The 22,909-nt window shown below is 37.8% G+C and overlaps 1 protein-coding gene across 1 annotated transcript in view; it reads right to left on the bottom strand.

Annotated features, from left to right (window-relative positions):
- LOC102743246 (uncharacterized) overlaps positions 1 to 22,909 on the bottom strand; it is a gene marked incomplete at its 5' end in the record, with an annotated part of 218,059 nt that overhangs the window by 64,100 nt on the left and 131,050 nt on the right. The window contains 2 exon segments of the mRNA XM_081827532.1: positions 8,472 to 8,596; positions 19,846 to 19,928. Coding sequence (XP_081683658.1) covers positions 8,472 to 8,596; positions 19,846 to 19,928 — 208 coding nt within the window.

Raw genomic sequence — 22,909 nt, 5'->3', positions numbered from 1 at the left:
CAGAAGACACCAAGGACTTGCTTCTAGCCAATAGAAAATGACAAAGGTGAAGGGATCTTGCAGAAGTAGTTAGATCTCAAGTAGGTGACTTTGAGTTAATCAAACCCTATTTATCCCGGGAGGTCCTGATTTAATCAGGTAAAAGCCTGAAGGGTTTTCCCTGAGATGAAAGACTCCCCTTGTGGGTTTAGAAGCCCCAACTGTGTGGGCCTACAGGCTTCCTATAGGAACCGTGGGCAAGTGTGGGCCATAAAAAGCCAAGGCTCTCCTCATACGGCCACATGGAAATAAATTCTGCCAATAATCTGAATGAACATGAAGGGAATTCTTCCACTGTTAAGCCTCCAGATGAAAATGTAGCCCAGCTAACACCTTGAGTATGGCTTCCTAAGATACTGGGCAGAGGACCAGCTAAGCTGTGCCCAGATTCCTGACCCACAGGAAAAAAGAAAGAAGAAGAAGAAGAAAGAAGAAAGAAGAAAGAAGAAAGAAGAAGGAGGAGGAGGAGGAGAAGGAGAAGGAGAAGAAGAAGAAGAAGAAGAAGAAGAAGAGGAAGAAGAAGAAGAAGAAGAAGGAGAAGAAGAATGTTATTCTAAGCTGTTAAGTTTGTGTAATTTGTAATGCAGCAATAGAAAACTAACACATTATGTCTATTCCTCTGGTATCTCTTTTCTACCCTGAATATCTTATTTTCCCATTGCAAGTATTTTAGTTACTAGCAAATATTTGTTTCCAAAAAAATAAACAGGTCATTATTTTAATAGTTTAAATACAGGCTGGAAAGCAGATAGTTGTGAAGGGTAGTAGAGAGAAGGGAACCTCATAACAGCAGCTAACATTTATTGAGCATTTACTATGTTCTCTGAGCATTTACACTGTTCCATTTTGTTTTGGCCGTTTGTTTGTTTTACATACATATTTGAACTCACTAAAATAAAGCATATAGTACTAGCTCTATCTTACAGACACAGGTATCCCCTGCTATTTGAAAGTTCAAGTTATGCTACTTTACATTTACTAAAGACCTACATTAGGTCCTGTTTTTGCAAACCAGAAGAAATCTGAAGAGCATTTTTCACTTTTATGAAAAAAGGCAAAAATTGAAAATAGCAGTCAGCATTTGTTTTGCAGCAAGAGTGGTGCCATCAAGCTCTTTCCCCGGGAACTACACTCAGCATCTCAGCATCAAGCCGCCGTAGCTTTGAACTGTGGCTGTGAGCATCTGGGCTTTATCTCAACTTATTTTGTGCATCCATTGGCGAGATGTGTCCTAAGGTATCAGAAAAGCCTAAAAGAGATAATTTTGGGCATTTGGGAATGCTTAAAAATTAATGGCATATAAATTAATGACATTTGCGTTTTTGATTTGTGCCATTTCGACTTACAAAAGGTTTCATAGGAACACCTACTTTGGGATAGCAGGGAAAACCTGTAACTATTTTCACAGAAACTGAGGTACAGAAAGTTTGAGAAACTTGTCTAGGTTTACTCAACTAGTAATTTATAAGGCTAATTTTCTTGAGTTTAGGTATTACGGCCCCAGGACCTATATTCCGTCTCAATAGGAATAGATGGTCATGCTTTAGCCACACCTCATAAGATAAAAACATCAGTCAATAAGTATCTAATTGTATGTGGATCATTGATAAATTACTATAAGGAATGTACCTCCACAGGGATTTGGCTCTGCTGGGTCATTCTAGAACTGACTTAGCAACTAACTAACTCCATGGCATTTTATCTTCACCCCACATTCACCCAACTCTGTGGGACATGCCAGTAAACTATAACTTAAAACAGTAAAAGCGGCAAAATGCACAAAGTGAAATCTACATATGAAACAGAGGCTAGCCAGGAAGTGTTATAGTAGAAACATGCTAGAGGAGAAGCCATAGTGGAAAGAGAACAGGAGAGCGATACATACAGACCAGCTAGTTGAGTGCTGGTAAATAAACCACCTGAGCTCTCTGGACTTCCCTTATATAATCCGTAAAATAAGGTGAATAGTATTATCTCACAAGGCTATTTTGAGCACCAAATTTTAAAAAATACGGGAATAAGATTAAGGGATTGATAAACTGTAAAATTTTGCAAAAATGGCTGTGGTTAGCCTATTGTCAGAGGAGTGAGGGCATAACATTACTTTCAGTGTTTTGTGCAGAATAATCCTGATGGGATAAAAGTTGAAGACCTCCAAGAAAGCTTCTGATAAAAATTTCATATTTAAAATTGACTTGACCAATAAAGAAATAATAATGTGAAATGTTTTATTCTGGTCATAGTACAGATACAATATTGAAAATAGATGTTTGGAGTTGGTTCTTTGGGATAACTTTGCCATTTTTTTTGATTTGTTCGGTCTCACGGGTATGTTTAAATGGTGAAAAGAACAATGATATCTTGAGGTTACTATAAGTACACTTCCTATTTGCTGAGATTGCATGTGTGTATCCATTTAACCCCTAGAAAGGGGGCATGAAATGCAGGGATCGTGGGTGTATCACAAGAGCCTTTTCCAAAAAGCAACATTTATTTTCAAGTGTTTAGATTGCCGAGACAAGGATTTCTCTCCAACGTACAATTCATCATCCTCCTTACTCACTGTAAAATCAATCTGTTCTGTTTGTATGACATAAACAACAAGTCATTTCTCAGGAATGAGGCAGACCATATGTGAAGGTGTTTTGGAAAAGCACAACAGGGAATACGCCAATCAAAGTAGCATCTGCATTTTATTTCAACGTCAAATCACATGTGTGTTATAAAAAAGGGAAGTGTATCACTTTTATTAAAGAATAACTTTCCTGTTGCGATGTTTATCGTTAACTCATACCTTCCCTAAGAAACAAACTCAGGTCAGCCACATAAACAACTGGCTGAGAACACTCTGTGTGGCCAGCCATGCGTGCTTTTTACACACATGGAGGCATCTGCCCGCTCCCCACCCCCATGGCAGAAGAAAACTGACATTAATCCATTATATGCATTTTCCCAAGAATTAGCACTTTCTATTCAAAGTACTAATGAGTATCACAGCAGCTTGCAATTGATAAAAACAGGAAACTACAAAACGACTAGCAGAGTTGTAGGGAGAATTTATTTTTTATAATTGGGACTGGATTAAGATTGAAAGGAAGTGGGTTCTAGTCCCATTTCCATCACTTATTAGCTGTATGACTAAGGCAAGTCACTTACCATCTATAGGTCTCAGCTTTGTACTTGCATAAACAGACAAGGCTGAACTAAATAATCCCCAAGCCCCCTTCCTGCTCTAAAAGTATGTGATTCTCTAGTCATTTACCCATCTAGTCGTATCTGAATAGTAACAGAAATATTTTTAGATTGTCTTGTTACTGAATCTTCTCCCCAGTTGGGAGTCAGGTACCTCCGAAAACTATATTAACTTCTTTCAACCACTGCCTTGAAGCAGTCGTTAGCACTAACTTCCAGAGGAACTTAACACATAATCTGGTTTACTTCTGTGAAGAAGTCACTGTGCCAAGAATAAGGCACTGCATTAGGACCCAGGAAATCCGATTCACTCCATAGGCAATGAGATTCTATAGCTCTGTTTACACAGGCAAATAAGTGGTTTTTATGTAATTAACAGAATGGACATTGTAGACTTTCTCACTGAAATCTTTCCCTCATAGGAAAATAAATTTTAAAAAAGCCCCCAGGGGTACCTAGGTGGCTCAGTCAGTTAAGCACCAGACTTTTTTAAGATTCTTGATGTTGGCTCAAGTCATGATCTCTGAGTCCTGAGATCGAACACTTCCTCGGGCTCCGCACTGGGCATGGAGCCTGCTCAAGATTCTTTCTCTCCCTCTCCCTTTGCCTCTCCTTTCCATTCACGCTATCTATAAATAAATAAGTAAATAAATGAAATGAAATGAAATGAAATGAAAAATAAAGCTCCCAGTGGACTCCCCCAAAAAATATATTTATTTTTTGAACTGAACAGAAATGCATGTTGTTATGGATGCATATAATTTTATCCCAACACAGTCTCAACTGTACTTGTAATTTCTAACATCATTTCTTTCTCTTTTTTTTAAGATTTATTTATTTTGAGAGAGAGAGAGTGCACACTCGTGAGCTCGCACACTCAAGTGGGGGGTGGGGGTAGGGGCAAAGGGAGAAGGAGAGAATCTCAAGCAGACCCCCCACTGAGCATGGAGCCAGACATACAGCTCCATCTCATGACCCTGAGATCATGACCCGAGACAAAACCAAGAGTCAGATGCTTAACCAACTGAGCCACTCAAGAGCCCCGGAAATGCCAATAATCTTGTTTTCCTCTTATTTTTTCATGTTTTAATTCAGCAAATATTTATTAAGTGCTTGCAATTTATCAATCATTGTGGCCAGACCAGAAAGAACATGAGAGACTTAATCTCTACCCCTGTGAAATTTATTAAACTTCCAGTCTAATGAGAAAAAGGGACTATGGAACACCTCATCATGGTGAGCCAAGGAGCACAAAGAAAATGTGCAGGGTGTTAGGGGAGTATATAACAGAGCCAACCACTGCACATCCAAATGAGTGATGCTGGAAATAAATCTTGTACTACAAAAGTATGGAGGGATACCTTGGATATATCATGTTATCTCAAAATATAAGCAGAAGACAGTCTTCCCATCACCCCAGCATATATCTGGTTGAGAAAATTTAACAGTTTTATATTTTGGAAGCTTTTTTTTTTTAATTGACAGCTACAAACAAGATAAACTTGCATTTGACTAGCTAAAGGTCCTATACATTTTTTTTTTAATTGGAAGCTGTGATTGACTGAAGACTTAACAATCTACAAGATTTACCCAAATCAGCATGTTACAATGAGGCACAGGGGAAGGAGAGAAGTGGAGTGAGATTGGCCATATAAGAAATAGAGAAAGAAAATGCATACGTTCAAACTTGCTGCACTGAAGCAAATACTTCTCATACAATGTCACATATATCTTTGAAGCTGGGTCGTACAGTATTCTGTGTTAAATGCATTTTATGGGGATTTGGAGAGGATTTAGGTAAAGGCTGCCCCAATAAATGATTTACCAGCTCTAATAAAACATCAAGGAAATTGTTCAGATTGTATCTCAGACCAGTTAAAACACAAGTTTATAGAAGTCTCAGCAGCCCCCATAGCCTCAATCCTGGTTTAAAAAGAAATGTTTATAGTGGTTAATTATCCCATATTACTTCTTTTTTTTAATGGTAGCAATTTCAAAGAAGGGAGAGATTGAAAGTAAATAAATAGGTATTACAACCAAGGGAGTTGGGAGAGAGAGAGAAGCTGACAGATCACTCAGTTATCCTTTTCCTCACTCATTCAGTAAATATTTACTGATTGCCTATTATAAGCCAGGTATTCTAGAAGCAAGGCCTGGAGACCCAGGAGTGACCAGATAAGAGGGGTTCCTTCCTGCCTACAGCTTCTGTTTAGTGAAAAAAGCATAAATCAGTAAATAAATGAAATAACCATAAAAGATTAATTTAAACTGGGATGAGTACTTTAAAGAAGAAAACAAGGTGATAAGAAAGTAAATAATCAGAAGAGGGGTGGTAGTCAGGAAAGGCCTCTCTGGGGAGGCTTACAGTTTGTGCCCGTAACCATACTACTAAGAATGGAGAGAACATCTCAGACATAGGAAGCATCAACTGCGAAGTCCCTGATGTGATAAAGAGCTTGGTGTGTTTGAAGACCAGAAAGGAAGACAGATGTGAGAAATGAGAAATCATGCCAGTGTGACCTTTGGCCTCGATTTTAATCTCTGGAAAAGACATTTTCCTTAAATTTTATTATTATTAATGTTAATATTAGTTGCCTGTATGAAAAATCTACATGTTAGATTTTTATACATGATCTTTCAACTTCTACAAGAACCACAGCATTCAAGTACAGGTATTATTATCTCAGTTTCATACAGGATAAAATAGTTTCCGAGAGGGTAAGTAAATTGTTTAAGGTTACAAGCAGTGGCAAAACTGGAATCCATCCTCAGATTTACCCATAACACCTCTGCCCTTTCATTTCTATTAATCTGTTTGTTTTATTCAACAAATATTTGCTGAGCCCTATGCTAGGAGCTGTGCACACAGAAATAAAGCAAAATGTGGTAAGTTATGCTTCCAAAGATGGCCACACGATTTCTTCCATCCCAACATGGTGTTTTGCAATGCCACCTTTCTGCTCTCACATCAGGAAGTAGAATCTATTCCTCCTCTGCCTGACCCTGTGACTTGTTTCGACCAATAGAATACAGTATAACTTGGCCTTGAGGTATCTGCAGTTTCCACCTCCTCTGCTTGGAAAGATGCTACTTGGACCCCAGGCACCATGCTGAGAAGCAGCCCAAACATCAGCAGAGAGAGACCCGTGTGGAAAAGTGAGGACCTCAGATGAGAGCAGGAACCAAGATCCCAGACACATGGTCCCAGTGGAAGGATTCAAGCCAGACCCCAGCCATTTGAGCCAACTTGCTGAAGCCTCAGACATGGTAGAGCAGAGACAAGCCTTTCATCATGTGTCTCTGCCTGAATTCTCAACCCACAGAACTGTGAACAAATAAAATGGTTGGTATTTCGAGACACTCAGCCTTCAGAGATTCATCATGCAGCAATAGATAACCAAAACACACAAGGAGCCCCAACCTGATAAAGGAAATAACCATAAAAATACCTTTTTTATAAAAAGATTTTATTTATCCATTTGAGAGAGAGAAAGAGAGCATGAGCAAGGGGAGGGGGAGAGGGACAAGTAGACTCCCTGCTGAGCCCAATGTGGGGCTCGATCTCAGGACCCTGAGATCATGACCAGAGCCAAAGTCAGATGCTTAATCAACTGAGCTACCCAGGCACCCCAAGCATAAAAATATCTTTTTTTTTTTTTAAAGATTTTATTTATTTGACAGAGAGAGACACAGTGAGAGAGGGAACACAAGCAGGAGGAGTGGGAGAGGGAGAAGCAGACTCCCCACTGAGCAGGGAGCCCAATACGGTTCTCGATCCCAGGACCCTGGGATCACGACCCGAGCCGAAGGCAGACGCTTCACGACTGAGCCACCCAGGTGCCCCCAAGCATAAAAATATCTTAAAAATAATGTGAATGTCATGAGTGAACAACAGAGAAATATCTACGTCAGTGTAGAGCAAGGGTGAAAAACTTTTTTGGTAAAGAGCTAGATAGTAAATATTCTAGACTTTATGGGTCATACTGCTTTTGCCTCAACTGCTCAATTCTGTTATTATACAGAAAAACAAAGACAATATGTAACCAAACTGCTATGCCTCAGTTCCAGCTATACCTTTTTTTTTTTTTTTAACAAAAACAGATGGATAACAGAATTTTGCCTGGGACCTGTACTTGCCAATCTCTAGTCTAGACTTAGAGCATTTCTTGTATATTATTTTTCTTTCTAGAAGAAGTATGAATATTTCTCATCTTCTGGACTCCTTGGCTCCCATTCCTGCCTGATGTTTCTGAAGCACAGTCTTGCATCTCTTGATTCAGAACATGACTCATTAGTTAGCCTGGAGACCACATTTCAATTTCTTCAGGAAAGCATTGGTGAAAAGTATTTAAACTTTGAAATTTAACTAAAAACCAGTAGAACTTATTAAAACTGTGACTGGATAAACGAAATTTGAGCTGATACTATATTTTCCCAATGGTCATTCTGGGATGGAAGAGTAAGAGAACATCTTTGGGACTAAGTCAGGGGGTAGGTAATTGCCCATTGGGGAAACCATTCAGGGCAAGGATCTTGAGGTAGGCAGGGAGGCAGTGGTTTGGAATGGATGACTTTGAATATAGCTCCTTGGTCTCTTCTTCTTTCCTGGGTTACTCCATGTGTCACACTGTCATTTACTGGCATTCATTCCCCCCACCCTTGACAAATCCCACCATTGCAAAATCCTATAATCATTACTGCTAAGAGGCTCCATTGCTCACTCTTTTATGCATTTTTAAATATTTATTACATGTATGCTTGCAGATACACCTGTATATACATCACCAGGTAAAGAGAGCAATAACTACCATCTGCTTGAATCTTAAGAGAACTAAGGTTTACAGCACATTTCCACCCCAGCCACGCTCCCAATTCCACTTCCAGATGCTGCCCACAGCAAACTGTCACCACTTTTCAACTGCATTTCTCTCCCTAAGATTTGGCTCAAACTTTTTATGAGAATGCTTGTCCATTCTCATAGAAACTTGGCCATCAACTTCTCCATGTGTGTATGTAGCACTTTGTGTGTTTTTTTATTTATATCACTATCACATCACATTGATGTTTTTAAGCATCCATATACTTCATTGGACTATGAGCTTTCCCAAGTCAGTACATATCATATAGCCTGTAATAGACATGCAATCAATATTTGTTGAATAAAAGAATAGGATGAATAAAGACTTGTTTAATTCAATGAACTTAAACTTGAAAAGAGAAAGACAGGGTAAGTTACTCACCAAACTGAAAATCTGTGTTCTTCCAGTTCCTCCAAGTAAGATGCATCCTCTGAATAATCCTCAATTTCTGTAGTTCTCCAAGCAGCTGATTTTTCCTTCACTGAGTGATTGATCAGACTTTCTCCCTTATCCATGAAATTAAGCAAATAAAAAAATAAAATATTTTAGCAGACATCAGATAGAAAGTTTACCTGGTTTCAGTGACATTCTCTCCAGAATGACATGTAGAATCATTGATCATATAGAAGCATAGCGAACCATGGTTTTTGCACTGAAATGATTGCTTTGCATTCCACATTCTCTCACTAAATCATCATGTCTCTACTGGCAGAGACCATCATGTTCAATTTCGCATTATTTCACATAGAATAACCTCTACAAATGTTGTTGGAATTAAAAAAAAAATAGCCATGTTCATGGTATTTGTATTGTTAGGACTACTGGTTGCAAGTAAAGAATATGCAGCATAAACTCACTTTCAGCAAAAAGGAATTTGAAGGAAAGTTTGAACAATCAGCCTATAGAGAAGGAGGGAAGCAGCTAAGGAATCAAAGGCCACTAGGACTCTTTCTCCTTCTCTGCTCTCTGCTTCAGCAGGATACTTCATTCTCACCTTGCCACTAATAGCTTCTTAGTTCCATAGCTTGTGACTTTCAACAACATATTTAAACTCAGGACCATACAATGTCTGTGGAGTTAATTTAGTGAACTTCAGAGAATTATGTGACTCATGATGATGGATCTAGCAAACACATTGTCTTATTGGAGAAACTGATCCTTATCATTCAACCAATGATTCTTAAGAGCCCCATGATGGTGAGGAGTAGGGAGAGGAAGCAACTAACCTACCTGGGCTCTTCTTTCCTTATTTCTCAAAATAGTTCAACTTCCATCTGCTTATATATTGGGGGCTTTTGTAAGATTTTATTGCAAAATGCTGCCACCAATAAAAATTCATTTGAAAACCACTGGTCTACAGAAAAAGGAAAGTAGACATGACTTGCATTTATAAGATAGTTGTATTAAAACCTTTCCCTTTTTTTTCCTTTAGACTCTTCTCAGATGTATTTAATTATCATCTGTAAGAGGTCAGTTACCTGACATTCCTTGGTATCAGTTCATACAAGTTTTAGCACAACTTCAGAGTCAAAATATTTTGTAACTGCAAAATGTTGCTTTGAATTCAGAGGTTGCAGCAACCGGGAGAAACAGAATGAAACTTAAATGAAAAAGATCTGTCATCAAATCTCTAGTGAACTCAACAAGCCTACTTCTTTTTTTTTTTTAATATTTTATTTATTTATTTATTTGAGAGAGAGAGAGCTGGGGAGGAGCAGAGGGAGAGGTACAAGGACAAGCAGGCTCTGCACTGAGCACAGAGCCTGATGCGGGGCTCGATCCCACAATCCCAATCATGACCTGAGCCAAAACCAAGATTCGGACGCTTAATCAACTGTGCCACCCAGGTGTCCCAAGGCTACTTCTTTTAATATGAAATTGACTGATTTGATTACCTTAAGAACAAAATCCAGTTATGACAGCCATCAATTTAAAGTACTGTTTATGCTTGCCAGGCCACAATCACCAGGGCACTGCACAGGCAGCAGACTGAAACACAACCCAGGTCCTCCTGTGAAAAAAGGCCTATTTACTTAGCATGGAGCTTCAGCTTGAGGGATAAGCTTCAGGTTTCCCACACATAGAAGCTAAGGAGTCACTCTCAGGGAAAATAAGCATGGTTTCACCATCCTTGCCCACCTGCTTGGCCTCACCACAGCTTGATAAATTCCCAAAACATAGTTCTACACTTGTCTGGGGCCATGATGTTTTGCAGCTGTTGTCCAGGGCACACCTGCAGATATCCTGGTCTTGAGGCCAGCAGAGATTATGACTGTGGCTCCACAGTGCTGTAGATACTTACATACTTTAAAAGCTGCTGCCTGAGGGTCTGACTTCCAATCAGCCTGAAAAGAAGTACTAAATGAGATCATTTCCCTTGGATCATTTACAGGTCCTGGCATACCCTCAACAATAGGGGCATATCAAAATAAATCAGGGAATTTAGATAATCGCAAAGGTTCTAGAGACAACCAAGAGCTAGGGCAAGGTTGAATGAGAAGGATCATCACCTACACAAGGCCACTCCTTCAAGAGTGAGAGAGGTAGCTGTTTTACCCAATACATGGAGACAAACACAGAGAGTCAAGCAAAAAAAGAAAACAGAGAAATGTGTTCCAAACAAAAGAACAAGACAAAAACCACAGTAAAAGACTTTAATGGCACAGACATAAATAATCCACCTGATAAAGAATTCAAAGTAATAGTCATAAAGATGCTCACTGAACTCTGGAGAAGAATGGATGAACACAGTGAGAACTTCAACAATGAGAGGAAACAGGAAAGTACCAAGCAAAAGAGACAAAGAATATTGAACTGAAGTGAAAAATACACTAGAGGGATTTAACAAAACTGGATGAAGTAGAAGAATGAGTCAGGGAGCTGGAAGAGAAAGTAATGGAACTCACCCAGATGGAGCAGCAAAAAGAAAAATAGAATTTTAAAAAATGGGTATAATTAAGAAACCTCTGGGACAACATCAAGCAGAATGATATTCACAACATAGGGGTCCCAGAAGGGGAAGAGAAAAAGAAAGGGTCAGAAAACTTATGTAAAGAAATAATGGCTGAAAACCTCCCTAAGCTAGGAAAGGAAACAGACATCCAGATCTAGGAGTCCCAAAATTTCCAAATAAAATGAACCCAAAGAGAGCCACACCAAGATGCATTATAATTAAAATGCCAAAAGATAAGGATAAAGAGAGAATCTTAAAAGCAGCAAGAGAAAAAGAAATTGTTATTTACAAGAGCAACTCCATAAAGCTATCAGGATATTTCTTAGTAAAAACTTTGCAAGCTAGAAGGGAGGCCATGACTATTCAAAGTGCTCAAGGGAAAAAAGTTCCAACCAAGAATACTCTACCTCGCAAGATTATCGTTCAGTTTTGAAGAAGAGGTAAAGAGTTTTTCAGATAAGCAAAAGCTAAAGTACTTTATCACTACTAAACTGGTCTTGTGAGAGGTATTAAAGGGACTTCTTCAAATTGAAAATAAATGTCACTAATTAACAACACAAAAATATATGGAAGTAAAAATATCACTGGAAAAGGTAAATATATGATAAAGGTAGGAGCTTAATCACTTATAAAACTACTAAGAAGATTAAAAGACAGAAGGAGTAAAATTAAAACTACAATAATTGATTAAGAAATATATAAAATAAAAATATCTTAAAAGTGACAACAAAAACATAAAATGTTGGGAGAGGCAGTAAAAATGTAGAGTTTGGGAATGTGTTCAAATTTAAGTTGCTATCAACAAAATAGACTGTTACATACTTGGTGTGATATATGTAAATCTCATGGTAACAACAAAGTGAAATCTTACAGTAAATACACAAGAGAAAATGAGAAAGGACTCTAAACCTAACACAAAAGAAAGTTATCAAATGACAAGGGAAGTGAGAAAGAGAAGAACTACAAGCACAGCCAGAAAATAATGAACAAAATGGTAGTAATACATACATATCAATAATTATTTTAAATGTAAATGGACTAACTTCTCCAAACAAAAGACAGAATGGCTGAATACATCAAAAGAGAGAGACACTTCCACATACTGTCTATACAGTATAAACTATAAGACATTGGTGAAAGAAATTGAAAATGACACGAATAAATGGAAAAATAGTCCATGCTCCTGGATTGGAAGAACTAACATTGTTAAAATGTCCATACTATCCAAAGCGATTTATAGATTCACTGCAACCCTTATTAAAATTCTGATGACATTTTTCACACAACTAGAACAAATAATTCTAAAATTTGCATGTAACCACAAAAGACCCCAGACAGCTAAAACAATTTTGAAAAAAAAGAACAAAGCCAGAGGTATTATGCTCCCTGATTTCAAACCATACTACAAACTTATAATAATTAAAACAGTATGGTATTGCCATAACAACAGACATATAGATCAATAGAACAAAGTAGCCCAGATATAAACTCACACATATATGGCCAGTTAAATTACCACAAAGGAGACAAGAATATAGAATGAGGAAAGAATGATCTCTTTAATAAATGGTATGAAAACTGAATAGCTACATGCAGAAGATTGAAACTGGACCACTTTCCTACACAATGCAAAAATTAACTCAAAATGGACTAAAGACTTGAATGTGAGATCTGAAACCATAAAACTAGAAAAAACATAAGTGATAAGTGCCTCAACAGTGCTCTTAGAAATGTTTTGTTTTGTTTTTTCCTTTTTTGGATCTGACTCCAAAGGCAAGGGAAACAGAAGCAAAAATAAACAAATGATACTACATCAACCTAAAAATGTTTCTTTACAGAGAAGGAAACAACCAACAAAATGAAAAAGCAACTTACTAAATGGGAAACAATATTTATAAATTATATATCTGATAAGGGTTTGATATCCAAAGTATAAAAAGAATCTATGTAACTCAATAACAACAGCACAAATTCAATTAAAAGATGGGGAGCAGATCTGAATAGACAATTTTCCAAAGACATACAGATGGGCAACAGACACATGAAAAGATGCTCAAAATCATTCATCATCAGGGAAATGCATCACAAAGAGATTTACCACACACCTGTCAGAATGACTATTCTCAAAAAAACAAAACAAAACAAAACAAGAAACACCAAGTGTTGGCAGGATGTGAAGAAAGGAAAACTCTCATGCACTATTGGTGGGAATGTAAACAGTTGGAGTCACTATAGAAAACAATATAAAGCTTCCTCAAAAAATTAAAAATAAAGCTATATGGGGCACCTGGGTGGCTCCATCAATTAACTGTCTGATTCTTGTTTTCGACTCAGGTCATGATCTCAGGGTTGTGAGACTAAGCCCCATGTCTGGCTCCATGCTGGGTATGGAGTCTGCTTAAGCGTTTCTCTCTCTCCCTCTCCCTCTGCCCTGGCCCCCCACCTCTCTCTCTCTCTCTCTACTTCTCTATAAATAAATAAATAAATAAATAAATAAATAAATAAATAAATAACAAATAAATAAATAAAAATACAGGTATCATATAATCCAGCAATTCCACTACTGGAAGTGTATCTGAAGAAAACAAAAACACTAATTTGAAAAGATATGTGCATCCCTATGTTCATTACAGCATTATTTATAATAGCAAAGTTATGGAAACGACTTAAGTGTCCATCAATGGATGAATGAATAAAGAAAATGTGGTATATATATAAAATGGAATATTACTCAGCCATAAAAAAGAATGAAATCATTGCCACTTGCCATAACATAGATGGACCTTGATGGTATTATGCTTAATGAAATAAGTCAGAAAGAGAAAGACAAATACTGCACTGATTTCACTTATAGGTTGAATCAAAAAAAAAAAAAAAAGCAAACAAAACCCAGACTCATAGATACAGAGAACAGATGGTTGATTGCCAGTGTGCGGGTAGTGGTGAGTGAAAGATGAAGGGACTAAAAAGTATAAACTTCCAGGTATAAAATAAATAAGTCATAGGGATGTAATGTACAGCATGGGGAATATAGTTAATAATGTTGTATCAACTTTGTATGGTGACAGATAGTGACTAGACTTGTTGTCATGATCATTTTGCAACATATGCAAATGTCAAATCACTATGTTGTACACCTGAAACTAATTTTAATATGCCTTGTCAATTATACCTCAATAATTTTTTTTCTAAAAGGAGAAACCTATCCCCCCTAAATAAATAAATAAATAAATGTGGTCCTCCTTATCTTTCTTAGCCTCTGTAACTTCTGTGTCAATATGGTATTTTTAATAAGATTATTTACTGTTATTATTTTTTTTATTACTCCATTCCTTGAGTAAGTTAAAGAAAGACAAAATGCTTTAAAAAAAAATATGGAGAGTTTTGAATTGTCCCAATTAAATACAATTGATTTGCAATTGTAATTGCAATACTAGACTTCTTAAAACATATTTTGTAACTATTTACATTTGAGATTTAAAGGAATGTCATTATGAATTGCTTAGACACTTTATTCAATTTCCCTTGATAGAAAGTTGAAAGCATCACTAAGAACCATACCATAGATTTGGTTTACCCACCAAAGTTCCTGTTTGGTGAAGTATAGGTGTTTCATGATAGAATGCATTAAATTGCTTTCTGTTTGGTTAAGCTATGAATATATATCTTGATTGTTCAACTAAATTCATGGTGGAAGTGGGAGGTAGTATATTTCTCTGTGTCTTGCACAGTATCTAACATGGAAATAGCCACACAGTTGACATTCAAGAAATACCTAGTAGAGGTAATTTCATTAAGTACTTCTGTTATAATAACAATGAGCTTTACCTCCAGTTCCTAAATCACAAAGAAAAACACCATGAATTCTACAAATAACAAATATTTTTTGAACCTTTGAGTTTCCTTTGAAGAATATGTAAGTTAATGTGATAAAAATCTCTTCAAATAGGTGTTTTAGAAGACGGAAAGTCATGGAAATTAGTTTATGTCCAAAGGAATGAGCCCCAAAAGGAAGAAAAACACAAAGAAATAAGAGGTTTAAATCCAAAAAGGAGGTAAGTATGGGCAGGGATGTTCCCAAGTAAGAACCAGAGTGTGGGAGCCTACTCACAGAGAGGAATTGAAATAAGCTGCCAATCACAGATTTGTATCTTGAATCTATTCCTGAGAAATAATGCTTTAACTAGGATATCATCAACATTAGAAAGAGAAAATAGATCCTGTCTGTACCCTGAAGCCAAAGAACATCATCACTAAAAAGAAATTATTCCAAAAGCAATGTCTTTAGAAGTATGAATATCTATACTTTAAGAATTGGTGGTGCAAAATCTGTTCTGGAACATCACATTCCATTTATTTTGTGTACGGCTACTCATCCCCTAATCCATCACAGAAATCAACAGCAAATATTGAAATATAAATTGCTGAAATTAAGAATATGATTTTCAAGTTTGAGAACTAAAAGTTTGGTTTGTGGGAATTGCCATTCAAATGTAACAGAGTTTATGGGGCACCTGGATGGCTCAGTAAGCTGTCTGCCTTTGGCTTGGGTCATGATCTCAGGATTCTGCGATCAAGCCCTGCGTCTGGCTCCTGCTCAGTGTGGAGTCTGCTTCTCCCTCTCCCTCTGCCCCTCCCCCCAGCTCGTGCTTTCTCTCTCTCTCTCTCTTTCTCACAAATAAATAAATAAAATCTTTTAAAAATGCAACATTGTTTAGAAAGCAATGAATGAGCATTCCCCTCAAACACAACACAAAATGACAGCCAAGAGTGTTCTAAAGAATTTTAAAAAATTAAAGTGCATGGTGTTGTAGTGAAACGGGTCGACAAGTGATGGTCAGAAGACATACATTCAAGTCTTCTCACTGTTTTGGAAACTTAGATTATTTAAAGTTCATGAGCTTAAGCTTTTTAACCTGAAAAATGGAGATAGTATTTGTGCTACATAGATCACAGGATTCTTGTAGAGACAAGAATCTGTGGAGATAATAACTATAAAATTCTTCAGGGTATGGGGCGGAGAGCACTTAAAATACTTTAGAATATTAAGGATATAAGCAATATCTGGCACAATGCACTACATAGCCCAGGCGATCAATGGAACACTTCACATCCTTTCTTTTGCTTTTATTACAGCATTACGATGAAGCAGTTAAGTAGAAAATATTACAGGAAGATTTATATTAAATCTCAAAGTTGTCTAACTCGTGACATGATAAGCTCATTAAATTGCATTATAGGATAGGAAGCAAAGCCCAGGGTCCCTATCTCTGTGTTCAGAGGTTTTGCTCCTTCCCCAGAACTCCTTTCATGGCCCAATCAGCTAGTGGAGAGGGGTGTCTATGACAGGACGGATGAGAAGGTTAAGTCTTTGCGTGGAGAAAGGAGCTTGAAGTTCACAGGCAAGTGGTACCAGTGCATTGGAAAAGCATTAGCACAACGAAGCTCCACTTAGCGGCAGCATTTTTCCCCAAACTCCTTACAGGGTCTTTGTGCATGGCTCTGAGGAGCCCTGTTCATCTGCCCATCTGGCCAGATGAAGAGCAAGGGGATTGTTTCATCAAAAGAGAGAGCCTTAGAAAAAGGAAATAGTGAATAAAAGGCTGAATCCTGAGGATTACAAATGTGTTTGAACTCCCCTAGGAAGATCAGAAGGGAGCAGTGGTGGACGCTTTAATGCCTGCCCCACGAGGTACACCATTTTTTAAAAAAGGCAGTGGAGGAAGGTTTGGGGTGGAGGCACTCTGCTAAGAGGCTTGTTGTGTTCGTAAGATCACAGAACTGTAAGTCAGAGATAACACCAACAAACACAGGTGCATCTGAAATATCAAAGCAAACAAACATGACATCATGTTCAATCTCATCCATGCTGTTATTAGCATCCAAAAAAAAAAAAAAATCATAGCTCCAAATTCAACCAGCCTAAATCCTGAGGCCATCTGGCAAGAATACTCTTTCCTCTTTCTTGAATTCATATATGATATGTGTACCAGAGAATTTGTCAAGATAGGCTTTCCATTAGCAATGCCCAGGGAGAGATAAGGTATCCCTGGCTGCCTAGAATTTACCTAGAGAGACCTCTAAATTGAGTAACCAACCCCTCCCCCCCTCCAGGCTTCTCTTTCTGCCCTCTGGAGGAGAGCTAGTATTTCTGGCCTCTTGGAACCACAAATTTCGACTGTTCTCTGGTCATGTGTTATTTGGAAAACTGATGCATGCCTTGTGAAGTTGAACGTTAACCTCATTTGCCCACAACCACCCTAGAAATTGCCTAGGTTAGCTCTTTCATATCAATGGAATATCCAAATTAATCTCCAGTAAGCATGCCAAGATGAGGGAAAAAGGAAAACTCTTAAGTTGGAGTCAAGAGTCTTAGACTGAGGTTTAGTAGGTGGTATGACCGCTCTGGTCCACAGCATTCAGTCACTTGATTCTGGGTGATGGGTGTGTGCCTGGCTCTCCTTTCACACCACTGACTTAACTGAGACACATTCCTGATAAGAACAAGTTTCTTCCCGAAGCTATTCAGTTAAGACACCTTTTCAAAGTGGCCAACCCCCAGGGAAGAGCATAATATCCCAAGCAACTGACTCACAATTTTTGAAATATAATATTAAAGATAAAGTGAAAAAGAGGGGCGCCTGGGTGGCTTAGTCCTTAGGCATCTGCCTTCAGCTCAGGTCATGATCCCAGGGTCCTGGGATCTAGCCCCACATTGGCCTCCTTGCTCAGTGGGAAGTCTGCTTCTCCCTCTCCCACTCCCCCTGCTTGTGTTCCTTCTGTCGCTGTCTCTCTCTCTCTCTGTCAAATAAATAAATAAAAATCTTAAAAAAAAAAAAGTGAAAAAGAATTCCTTAATTGAACATGTAAACCCAGAAAATATAGGGAAGAATTTTAGCTCTTCTGGATGATTGTATTCTTTCTCACCTTACATGTTTAAGCCTTTTTTCTAATTCCAAAGTTTAAATTCAACAATTAGTATGAAAATTCACAAAAGTACTTAGAAGACTAATATTAGATCCACAGTATCCTGGGAGTCTCATCTGTATACCCTTTCTTCAGTGTCACAAAGAGTATACATAAAAGTATGTAATACATTGGGTGCCTGGGTGGCCCAGTCAGTTAAACCTCTGACTCTTAATTTCGGCTCAGGTCATGATCTCAGGGTCGTGAGATCGAGCCCCACCTTGGGATCCGTGTTCAGTGGGAATCTGCTTGAGGATTCTCTCCCTCTTCCTCTGCCCCTCCCCCTGCTCATGCTCTTTCCCTCTCTCTAAAATAAATAAATAAATAAATAAATACATCTTTTTAAAAATAATACATAATAGTACTTAATACGTAATATGTAAAAGGACATGAGCTTTTTCCCTTTCCCTTCCTAGCAAGTTGTTCTTTGTTTCCTTATCCTAGCCCTTAAATTAACGTATACGACCCAAGAAGTAGGACACGATGTATACCTAGCTAAAAGGAGAAAATAATTCACAACTATTTTCAAGTATTATTTCACGATGAATACAAATGTGGAGTCCAGAAACAGTCTGGATTCAAAGCCCAGCTATGCACTTATTAGCAACGTTATCTTGGCTACTCATTCCATCTCCCATGCCTTATTTGTGTCTCCTGTAAAATAGGGAAAATGATGATAATGGTAGTATCTGTCCCATTAGTTGGCTGTGAGAACAAGATGAGTTATTTGATGCAGAGGACTGAGAACATTTCCTGGAACCTAGTCATATCCAAGCACTCAGTAAATACTGAGTTCAAATGTCATCGTTACAAATTTCACTAAACTTTTGACTCCTAAGTTTCCTTTTTTAATATGAACTGTGATAGAAACATAGCAATTTTGAATGCTGTAGTGGTCATCTAGACATTAAAAACTTAGTCATTTATTTGATTAGATGGTGGCCCACTATGTAGAGATGAAAACAAGACTGACTTTAAAGTCTGTCTTGAGTGTAAGGCAAAATGTTGGTTCTAGGGGTGCCTGGGTGGCTCAGTCAGTTAAGTGTCTGCCTTTGGCTTAGGTCATGGTCCCAGGGTCCTGAGATCGAGCCCCATGTTAGGCTCCCTGCTCAGCAAGAAGTCTGCTTCTCTCTCTGCCCTCCCCCACCCCTTCTTGTGCTATTGCTCTCTCTCTCTCAAATAAATTAAAAAAAAAATCTTAAAAAAAAGTTCTATATACCTATACTTATTTAGTCAGGAAAGTGGAAAATTAATGATTCAGGTAATTTGTATGGGAAAAAGCAGGGATTGGAGGACAATCCTTTCACTTCAACTTTCTAGCTAGGCCAAATTTTCTGAATACTTAAAACCCAAAGTCACTTGCTCTACGTAGATGTGGATTTTGAAAATGGCTGAATATCTAAAAACTGGGTCCAGCAATGCTGGTAAAATTAACTTAGCCAACATTTGAAAAGCCAGGATATGTAATTTATATAAATTTATCAAGACAGTTTCTGGACAGACTTCATGGCAGCCGTGATCATGCCAAATACAACACAGTGCAATCAGCACATTTTCTAATCACCCTGCCCAAGCTGGAAAGAGTCTTGTAGACTGATTAATTTAACTAAAGTCTTCAACAGCTTAAAGAAGTCTGATTCGGATGTAATAAAAATTTATTGGCATTACTGATTTCACAAACGTCAGCTGCTTTAGCATGTCCCACACTTCAAAACCTGCTTTGAAGACCAAATTACTTTCTACCTGTAAAATATATTTTAAGAAATCATAGTTAATAATCAGGGGCTACTGTTTTCATGGTCTTTCCAAAGCCAACGTCTACAGCTTTCATCTTACCTTCTTGTGTAATTCATGGTCTTCTTTTAAGAGATTGAGATCACAGTCCATAGGGCAGGGACCAATTTTATTAGAAATGCTTCCTAGAGTTAAAAACAAAAGGTGGAAAAAATATATTACAGATTTTCACTTCAGAGGATATGTAAGCTTATACTACTGTAATCTAAGAGTTTATATAAAACCTGACAAATGGGGGTAAAATAAAGAATTGTAAGAAGGAGACTTTAAGGTGTTCTATCCTCCACAGTTTTAATTCAGTCAATGCATGAACTTCAAGTAGAACTCTACCAATGGCCACGCCACATGGAGGCAATTTACAAAGAGCAGCTGTGTCTGATCTGCTTTCCTACCCACATCTGGGTAGGATTCTCCATTATCAGCTATTTTTCTGGGATCGAGTTTTCAAAGAAACTCCTCTGCATCTCATACCAATGTTTCAATACCTTGAGACTAGAAGATTTTGTTCTCTGTCTGTGCCCAGTATTTTCCACCTGAGCTATCTTTTCCATATCGTACATGGTTTATTTTATATCAGTCTCAGCACTATTGATATTTTGGATTGGATGATTCTTCGTTATGGGGGCTGCCGTGTTTTGTAAAATGTTTGGCAGCATTTATGGCCTCTACCCACTAGATGCCAGCAATAGCTTCCACCTCTCCACCCCTCTCCACATTTTTGACAACCAAAAATGTCTCCAGGCATTGTCAAATGTCCCCTGGGGGACAAGACATCCGCAGTTGAGAACCACTGCTCTAGATCAAAAACTCTGCAAAAACAAAAAACTCTCTTTACAGACAATATGTCTTGCTCATCTTATTTCTTCTGCATTGTCTAACACGGGGCCTGAAATAGTGTACTTTCAATACTGTTTTGTTTTGTTTTGTTTTTTGTTTTGTTTGTTTCTTTGTTTTGTGAGAGAGAGCTAGAGAGCACAAGCAAGGGGAAGGGCAGAGGGAGAGGGAGAAGCAAGCTCCCCACTGAGCAGGACCCTGGGATCATGACCTCAGGCAAGGGCAGATTCTTAACTGACTAAGCCACTCAACACTCCAGTACTGTTTCTTAAATTATAAATTAATCAATTAATCAATCTCATAAGGTTGACCCAACATCTTTTTTTTTTTTTTTTGAAGTATACATGTATCATATACCATAAGCAGCCAAAGTCTTGCTGCTTGTCCTCTTCTCCCCGTCCGTCCTCCACGGATTAAATATTATCATCCCCTAGCCCTTTGGAATTGCTCTTGTGGACATTTTTTTAAATGAGATTTCCATAGTGTAAAAGTTTTAGGACATGGTCTCCATGTCTGCATGCTTTAGAAAACTTTTTCTCCCTAGAGATGACCCAGCCACCCTCTTCTCCCCAGTCAAGGTCTATGTGGCTCATGCATTTTGAGCAGCGACAGTTTCATTGTATTTTCTGACTCTGCTCCCAGTCCACAGTGCCAAACTGAAGGCAGATACCAACAAATGTCCTTCTTCAGGGAGAGTCCAATGGGTCAGGTACCCCTTGTGTGAGAAGCCTGGCACTTTAATCTATTGAGATGAGAGTCCTGTAGACTGTTAAAAGCGCTTCCTTGAGTCTAAAACAGAATTCACCAATAGTGAGGTCGATATGGTCAAAATCAAGATAAGAAAGAGAGAAGGGAAGGAAGTGGAATTACAGTTTAAATATGCCATTCTTTTAAAAGACTTAAAATTTAAATTCTCAGTGCATAACTGGTGGCTGGAATAACAAATATGAGATAATAATAGAATGAATTTTTAGTGTTTTAGCAAACTTTGTATGTATTATATTGTTTACTACACACACACACTCACACAAAACAAACTGTTAAAAGAGCTGTCATTACCTCATTTGACAGACTTGGAAACTGGGACTCGGAGAGATCAAAGAACTTGCACAAATTAGACAGCTAACCAGTAAAAAATCTGAAATTTAGGCCCCGTTCTATTTGACCTCAAAGCCCATGCACTTAATCCTTCTTTTACATCTTATGTAAGAACCATACCCCATTTTCTACTTATACATACTTTTTAAACATTGAGCAATATATTCATTTTTTATTGCTGCTGGAACACATTTCCACCGACTTAGCGACTTAATACTCATTTAAGTATTTGGCAGGTCAGAAGTCTGGGCAAACGTGACCCAGCTGGTTCTTCTTCTTCAAGTCTTACCAGGCCCAAGTCAATGTATCAGTCAGGGCTGCAGTTCTCATCTGGGTCCTGTGATCCTCTTCCAGGTTTGCTGGTTGTTGGCAGAATTCATTTCCTTCTCACGCTTTCCTTGCGGTCTCCTTCAAGCCAACAACCACAGGATGCATCCTGATGCTTTGAATCTCTCCAACTTTTCCTTCTGCCTTCTCTTCTGCTTACCAGCCTGAGAAAGTTCTATCCTTTAAAGGCTCATGTGATTAGATTAGGTGCACCCAGAATAGCTCTCTCGTGGTGTGTACAGTTTCTGGGGATAAGTGCTTGGACTTCTTTGGGAAACCATGTTAGAAATCCTGCCTACCAGGAACAATCTCTGACATAATGGAATTTATATTGCTTTATCTTAAAACATAGTAATGCTGTGCATATCCAGGTAATAAAGTCCCAACCAAAGAGATAGTCTTCTAAAAGTCCTTAACATTTTCTTCGCTCTTATGTAAAATGTTCTCTGGTCTAAAACCTACCTTCTTATTTATGAAAATGTATACAGTAAATACATATATATTAGATAATTATTAATGTACACTTCATCTAATTATATACCTTATGTAACAATTATATATTATATACATATATACATAATATAATTCTTATCAAATTATGATCATAGTGTATATGCAGTTCTCATCCTTTTTTACACTTATATTGTCTCATTATTAAATATTCCTCAAAGTCTGATTTTTAATCACTGCACCATAGTATATCATTTGTTTTTACTTAACCAGCCCCCTTTGGTTGGATATTTACATCATATTGAACAATTTCACAAAAAAATCTTAGTATTTATCTGTGCTTATTTTCACAAATGAGTATCTAAGATCAGGAATATTAAATCAACACTTAAGATTC

This window comes from Leptonychotes weddellii, chromosome 8, assembly GCF_054177405.1.
Source record: "Leptonychotes weddellii isolate Sample4059 chromosome 8, ASM5417740v2, whole genome shotgun sequence".
Lineage (NCBI taxonomy): Eukaryota > Metazoa > Chordata > Mammalia > Carnivora > Phocidae > Leptonychotes > Leptonychotes weddellii.
The sequence above is the reverse complement of the archived record's forward strand: the minus strand, read 5'-3'. Positions and strand labels throughout refer to the sequence as shown.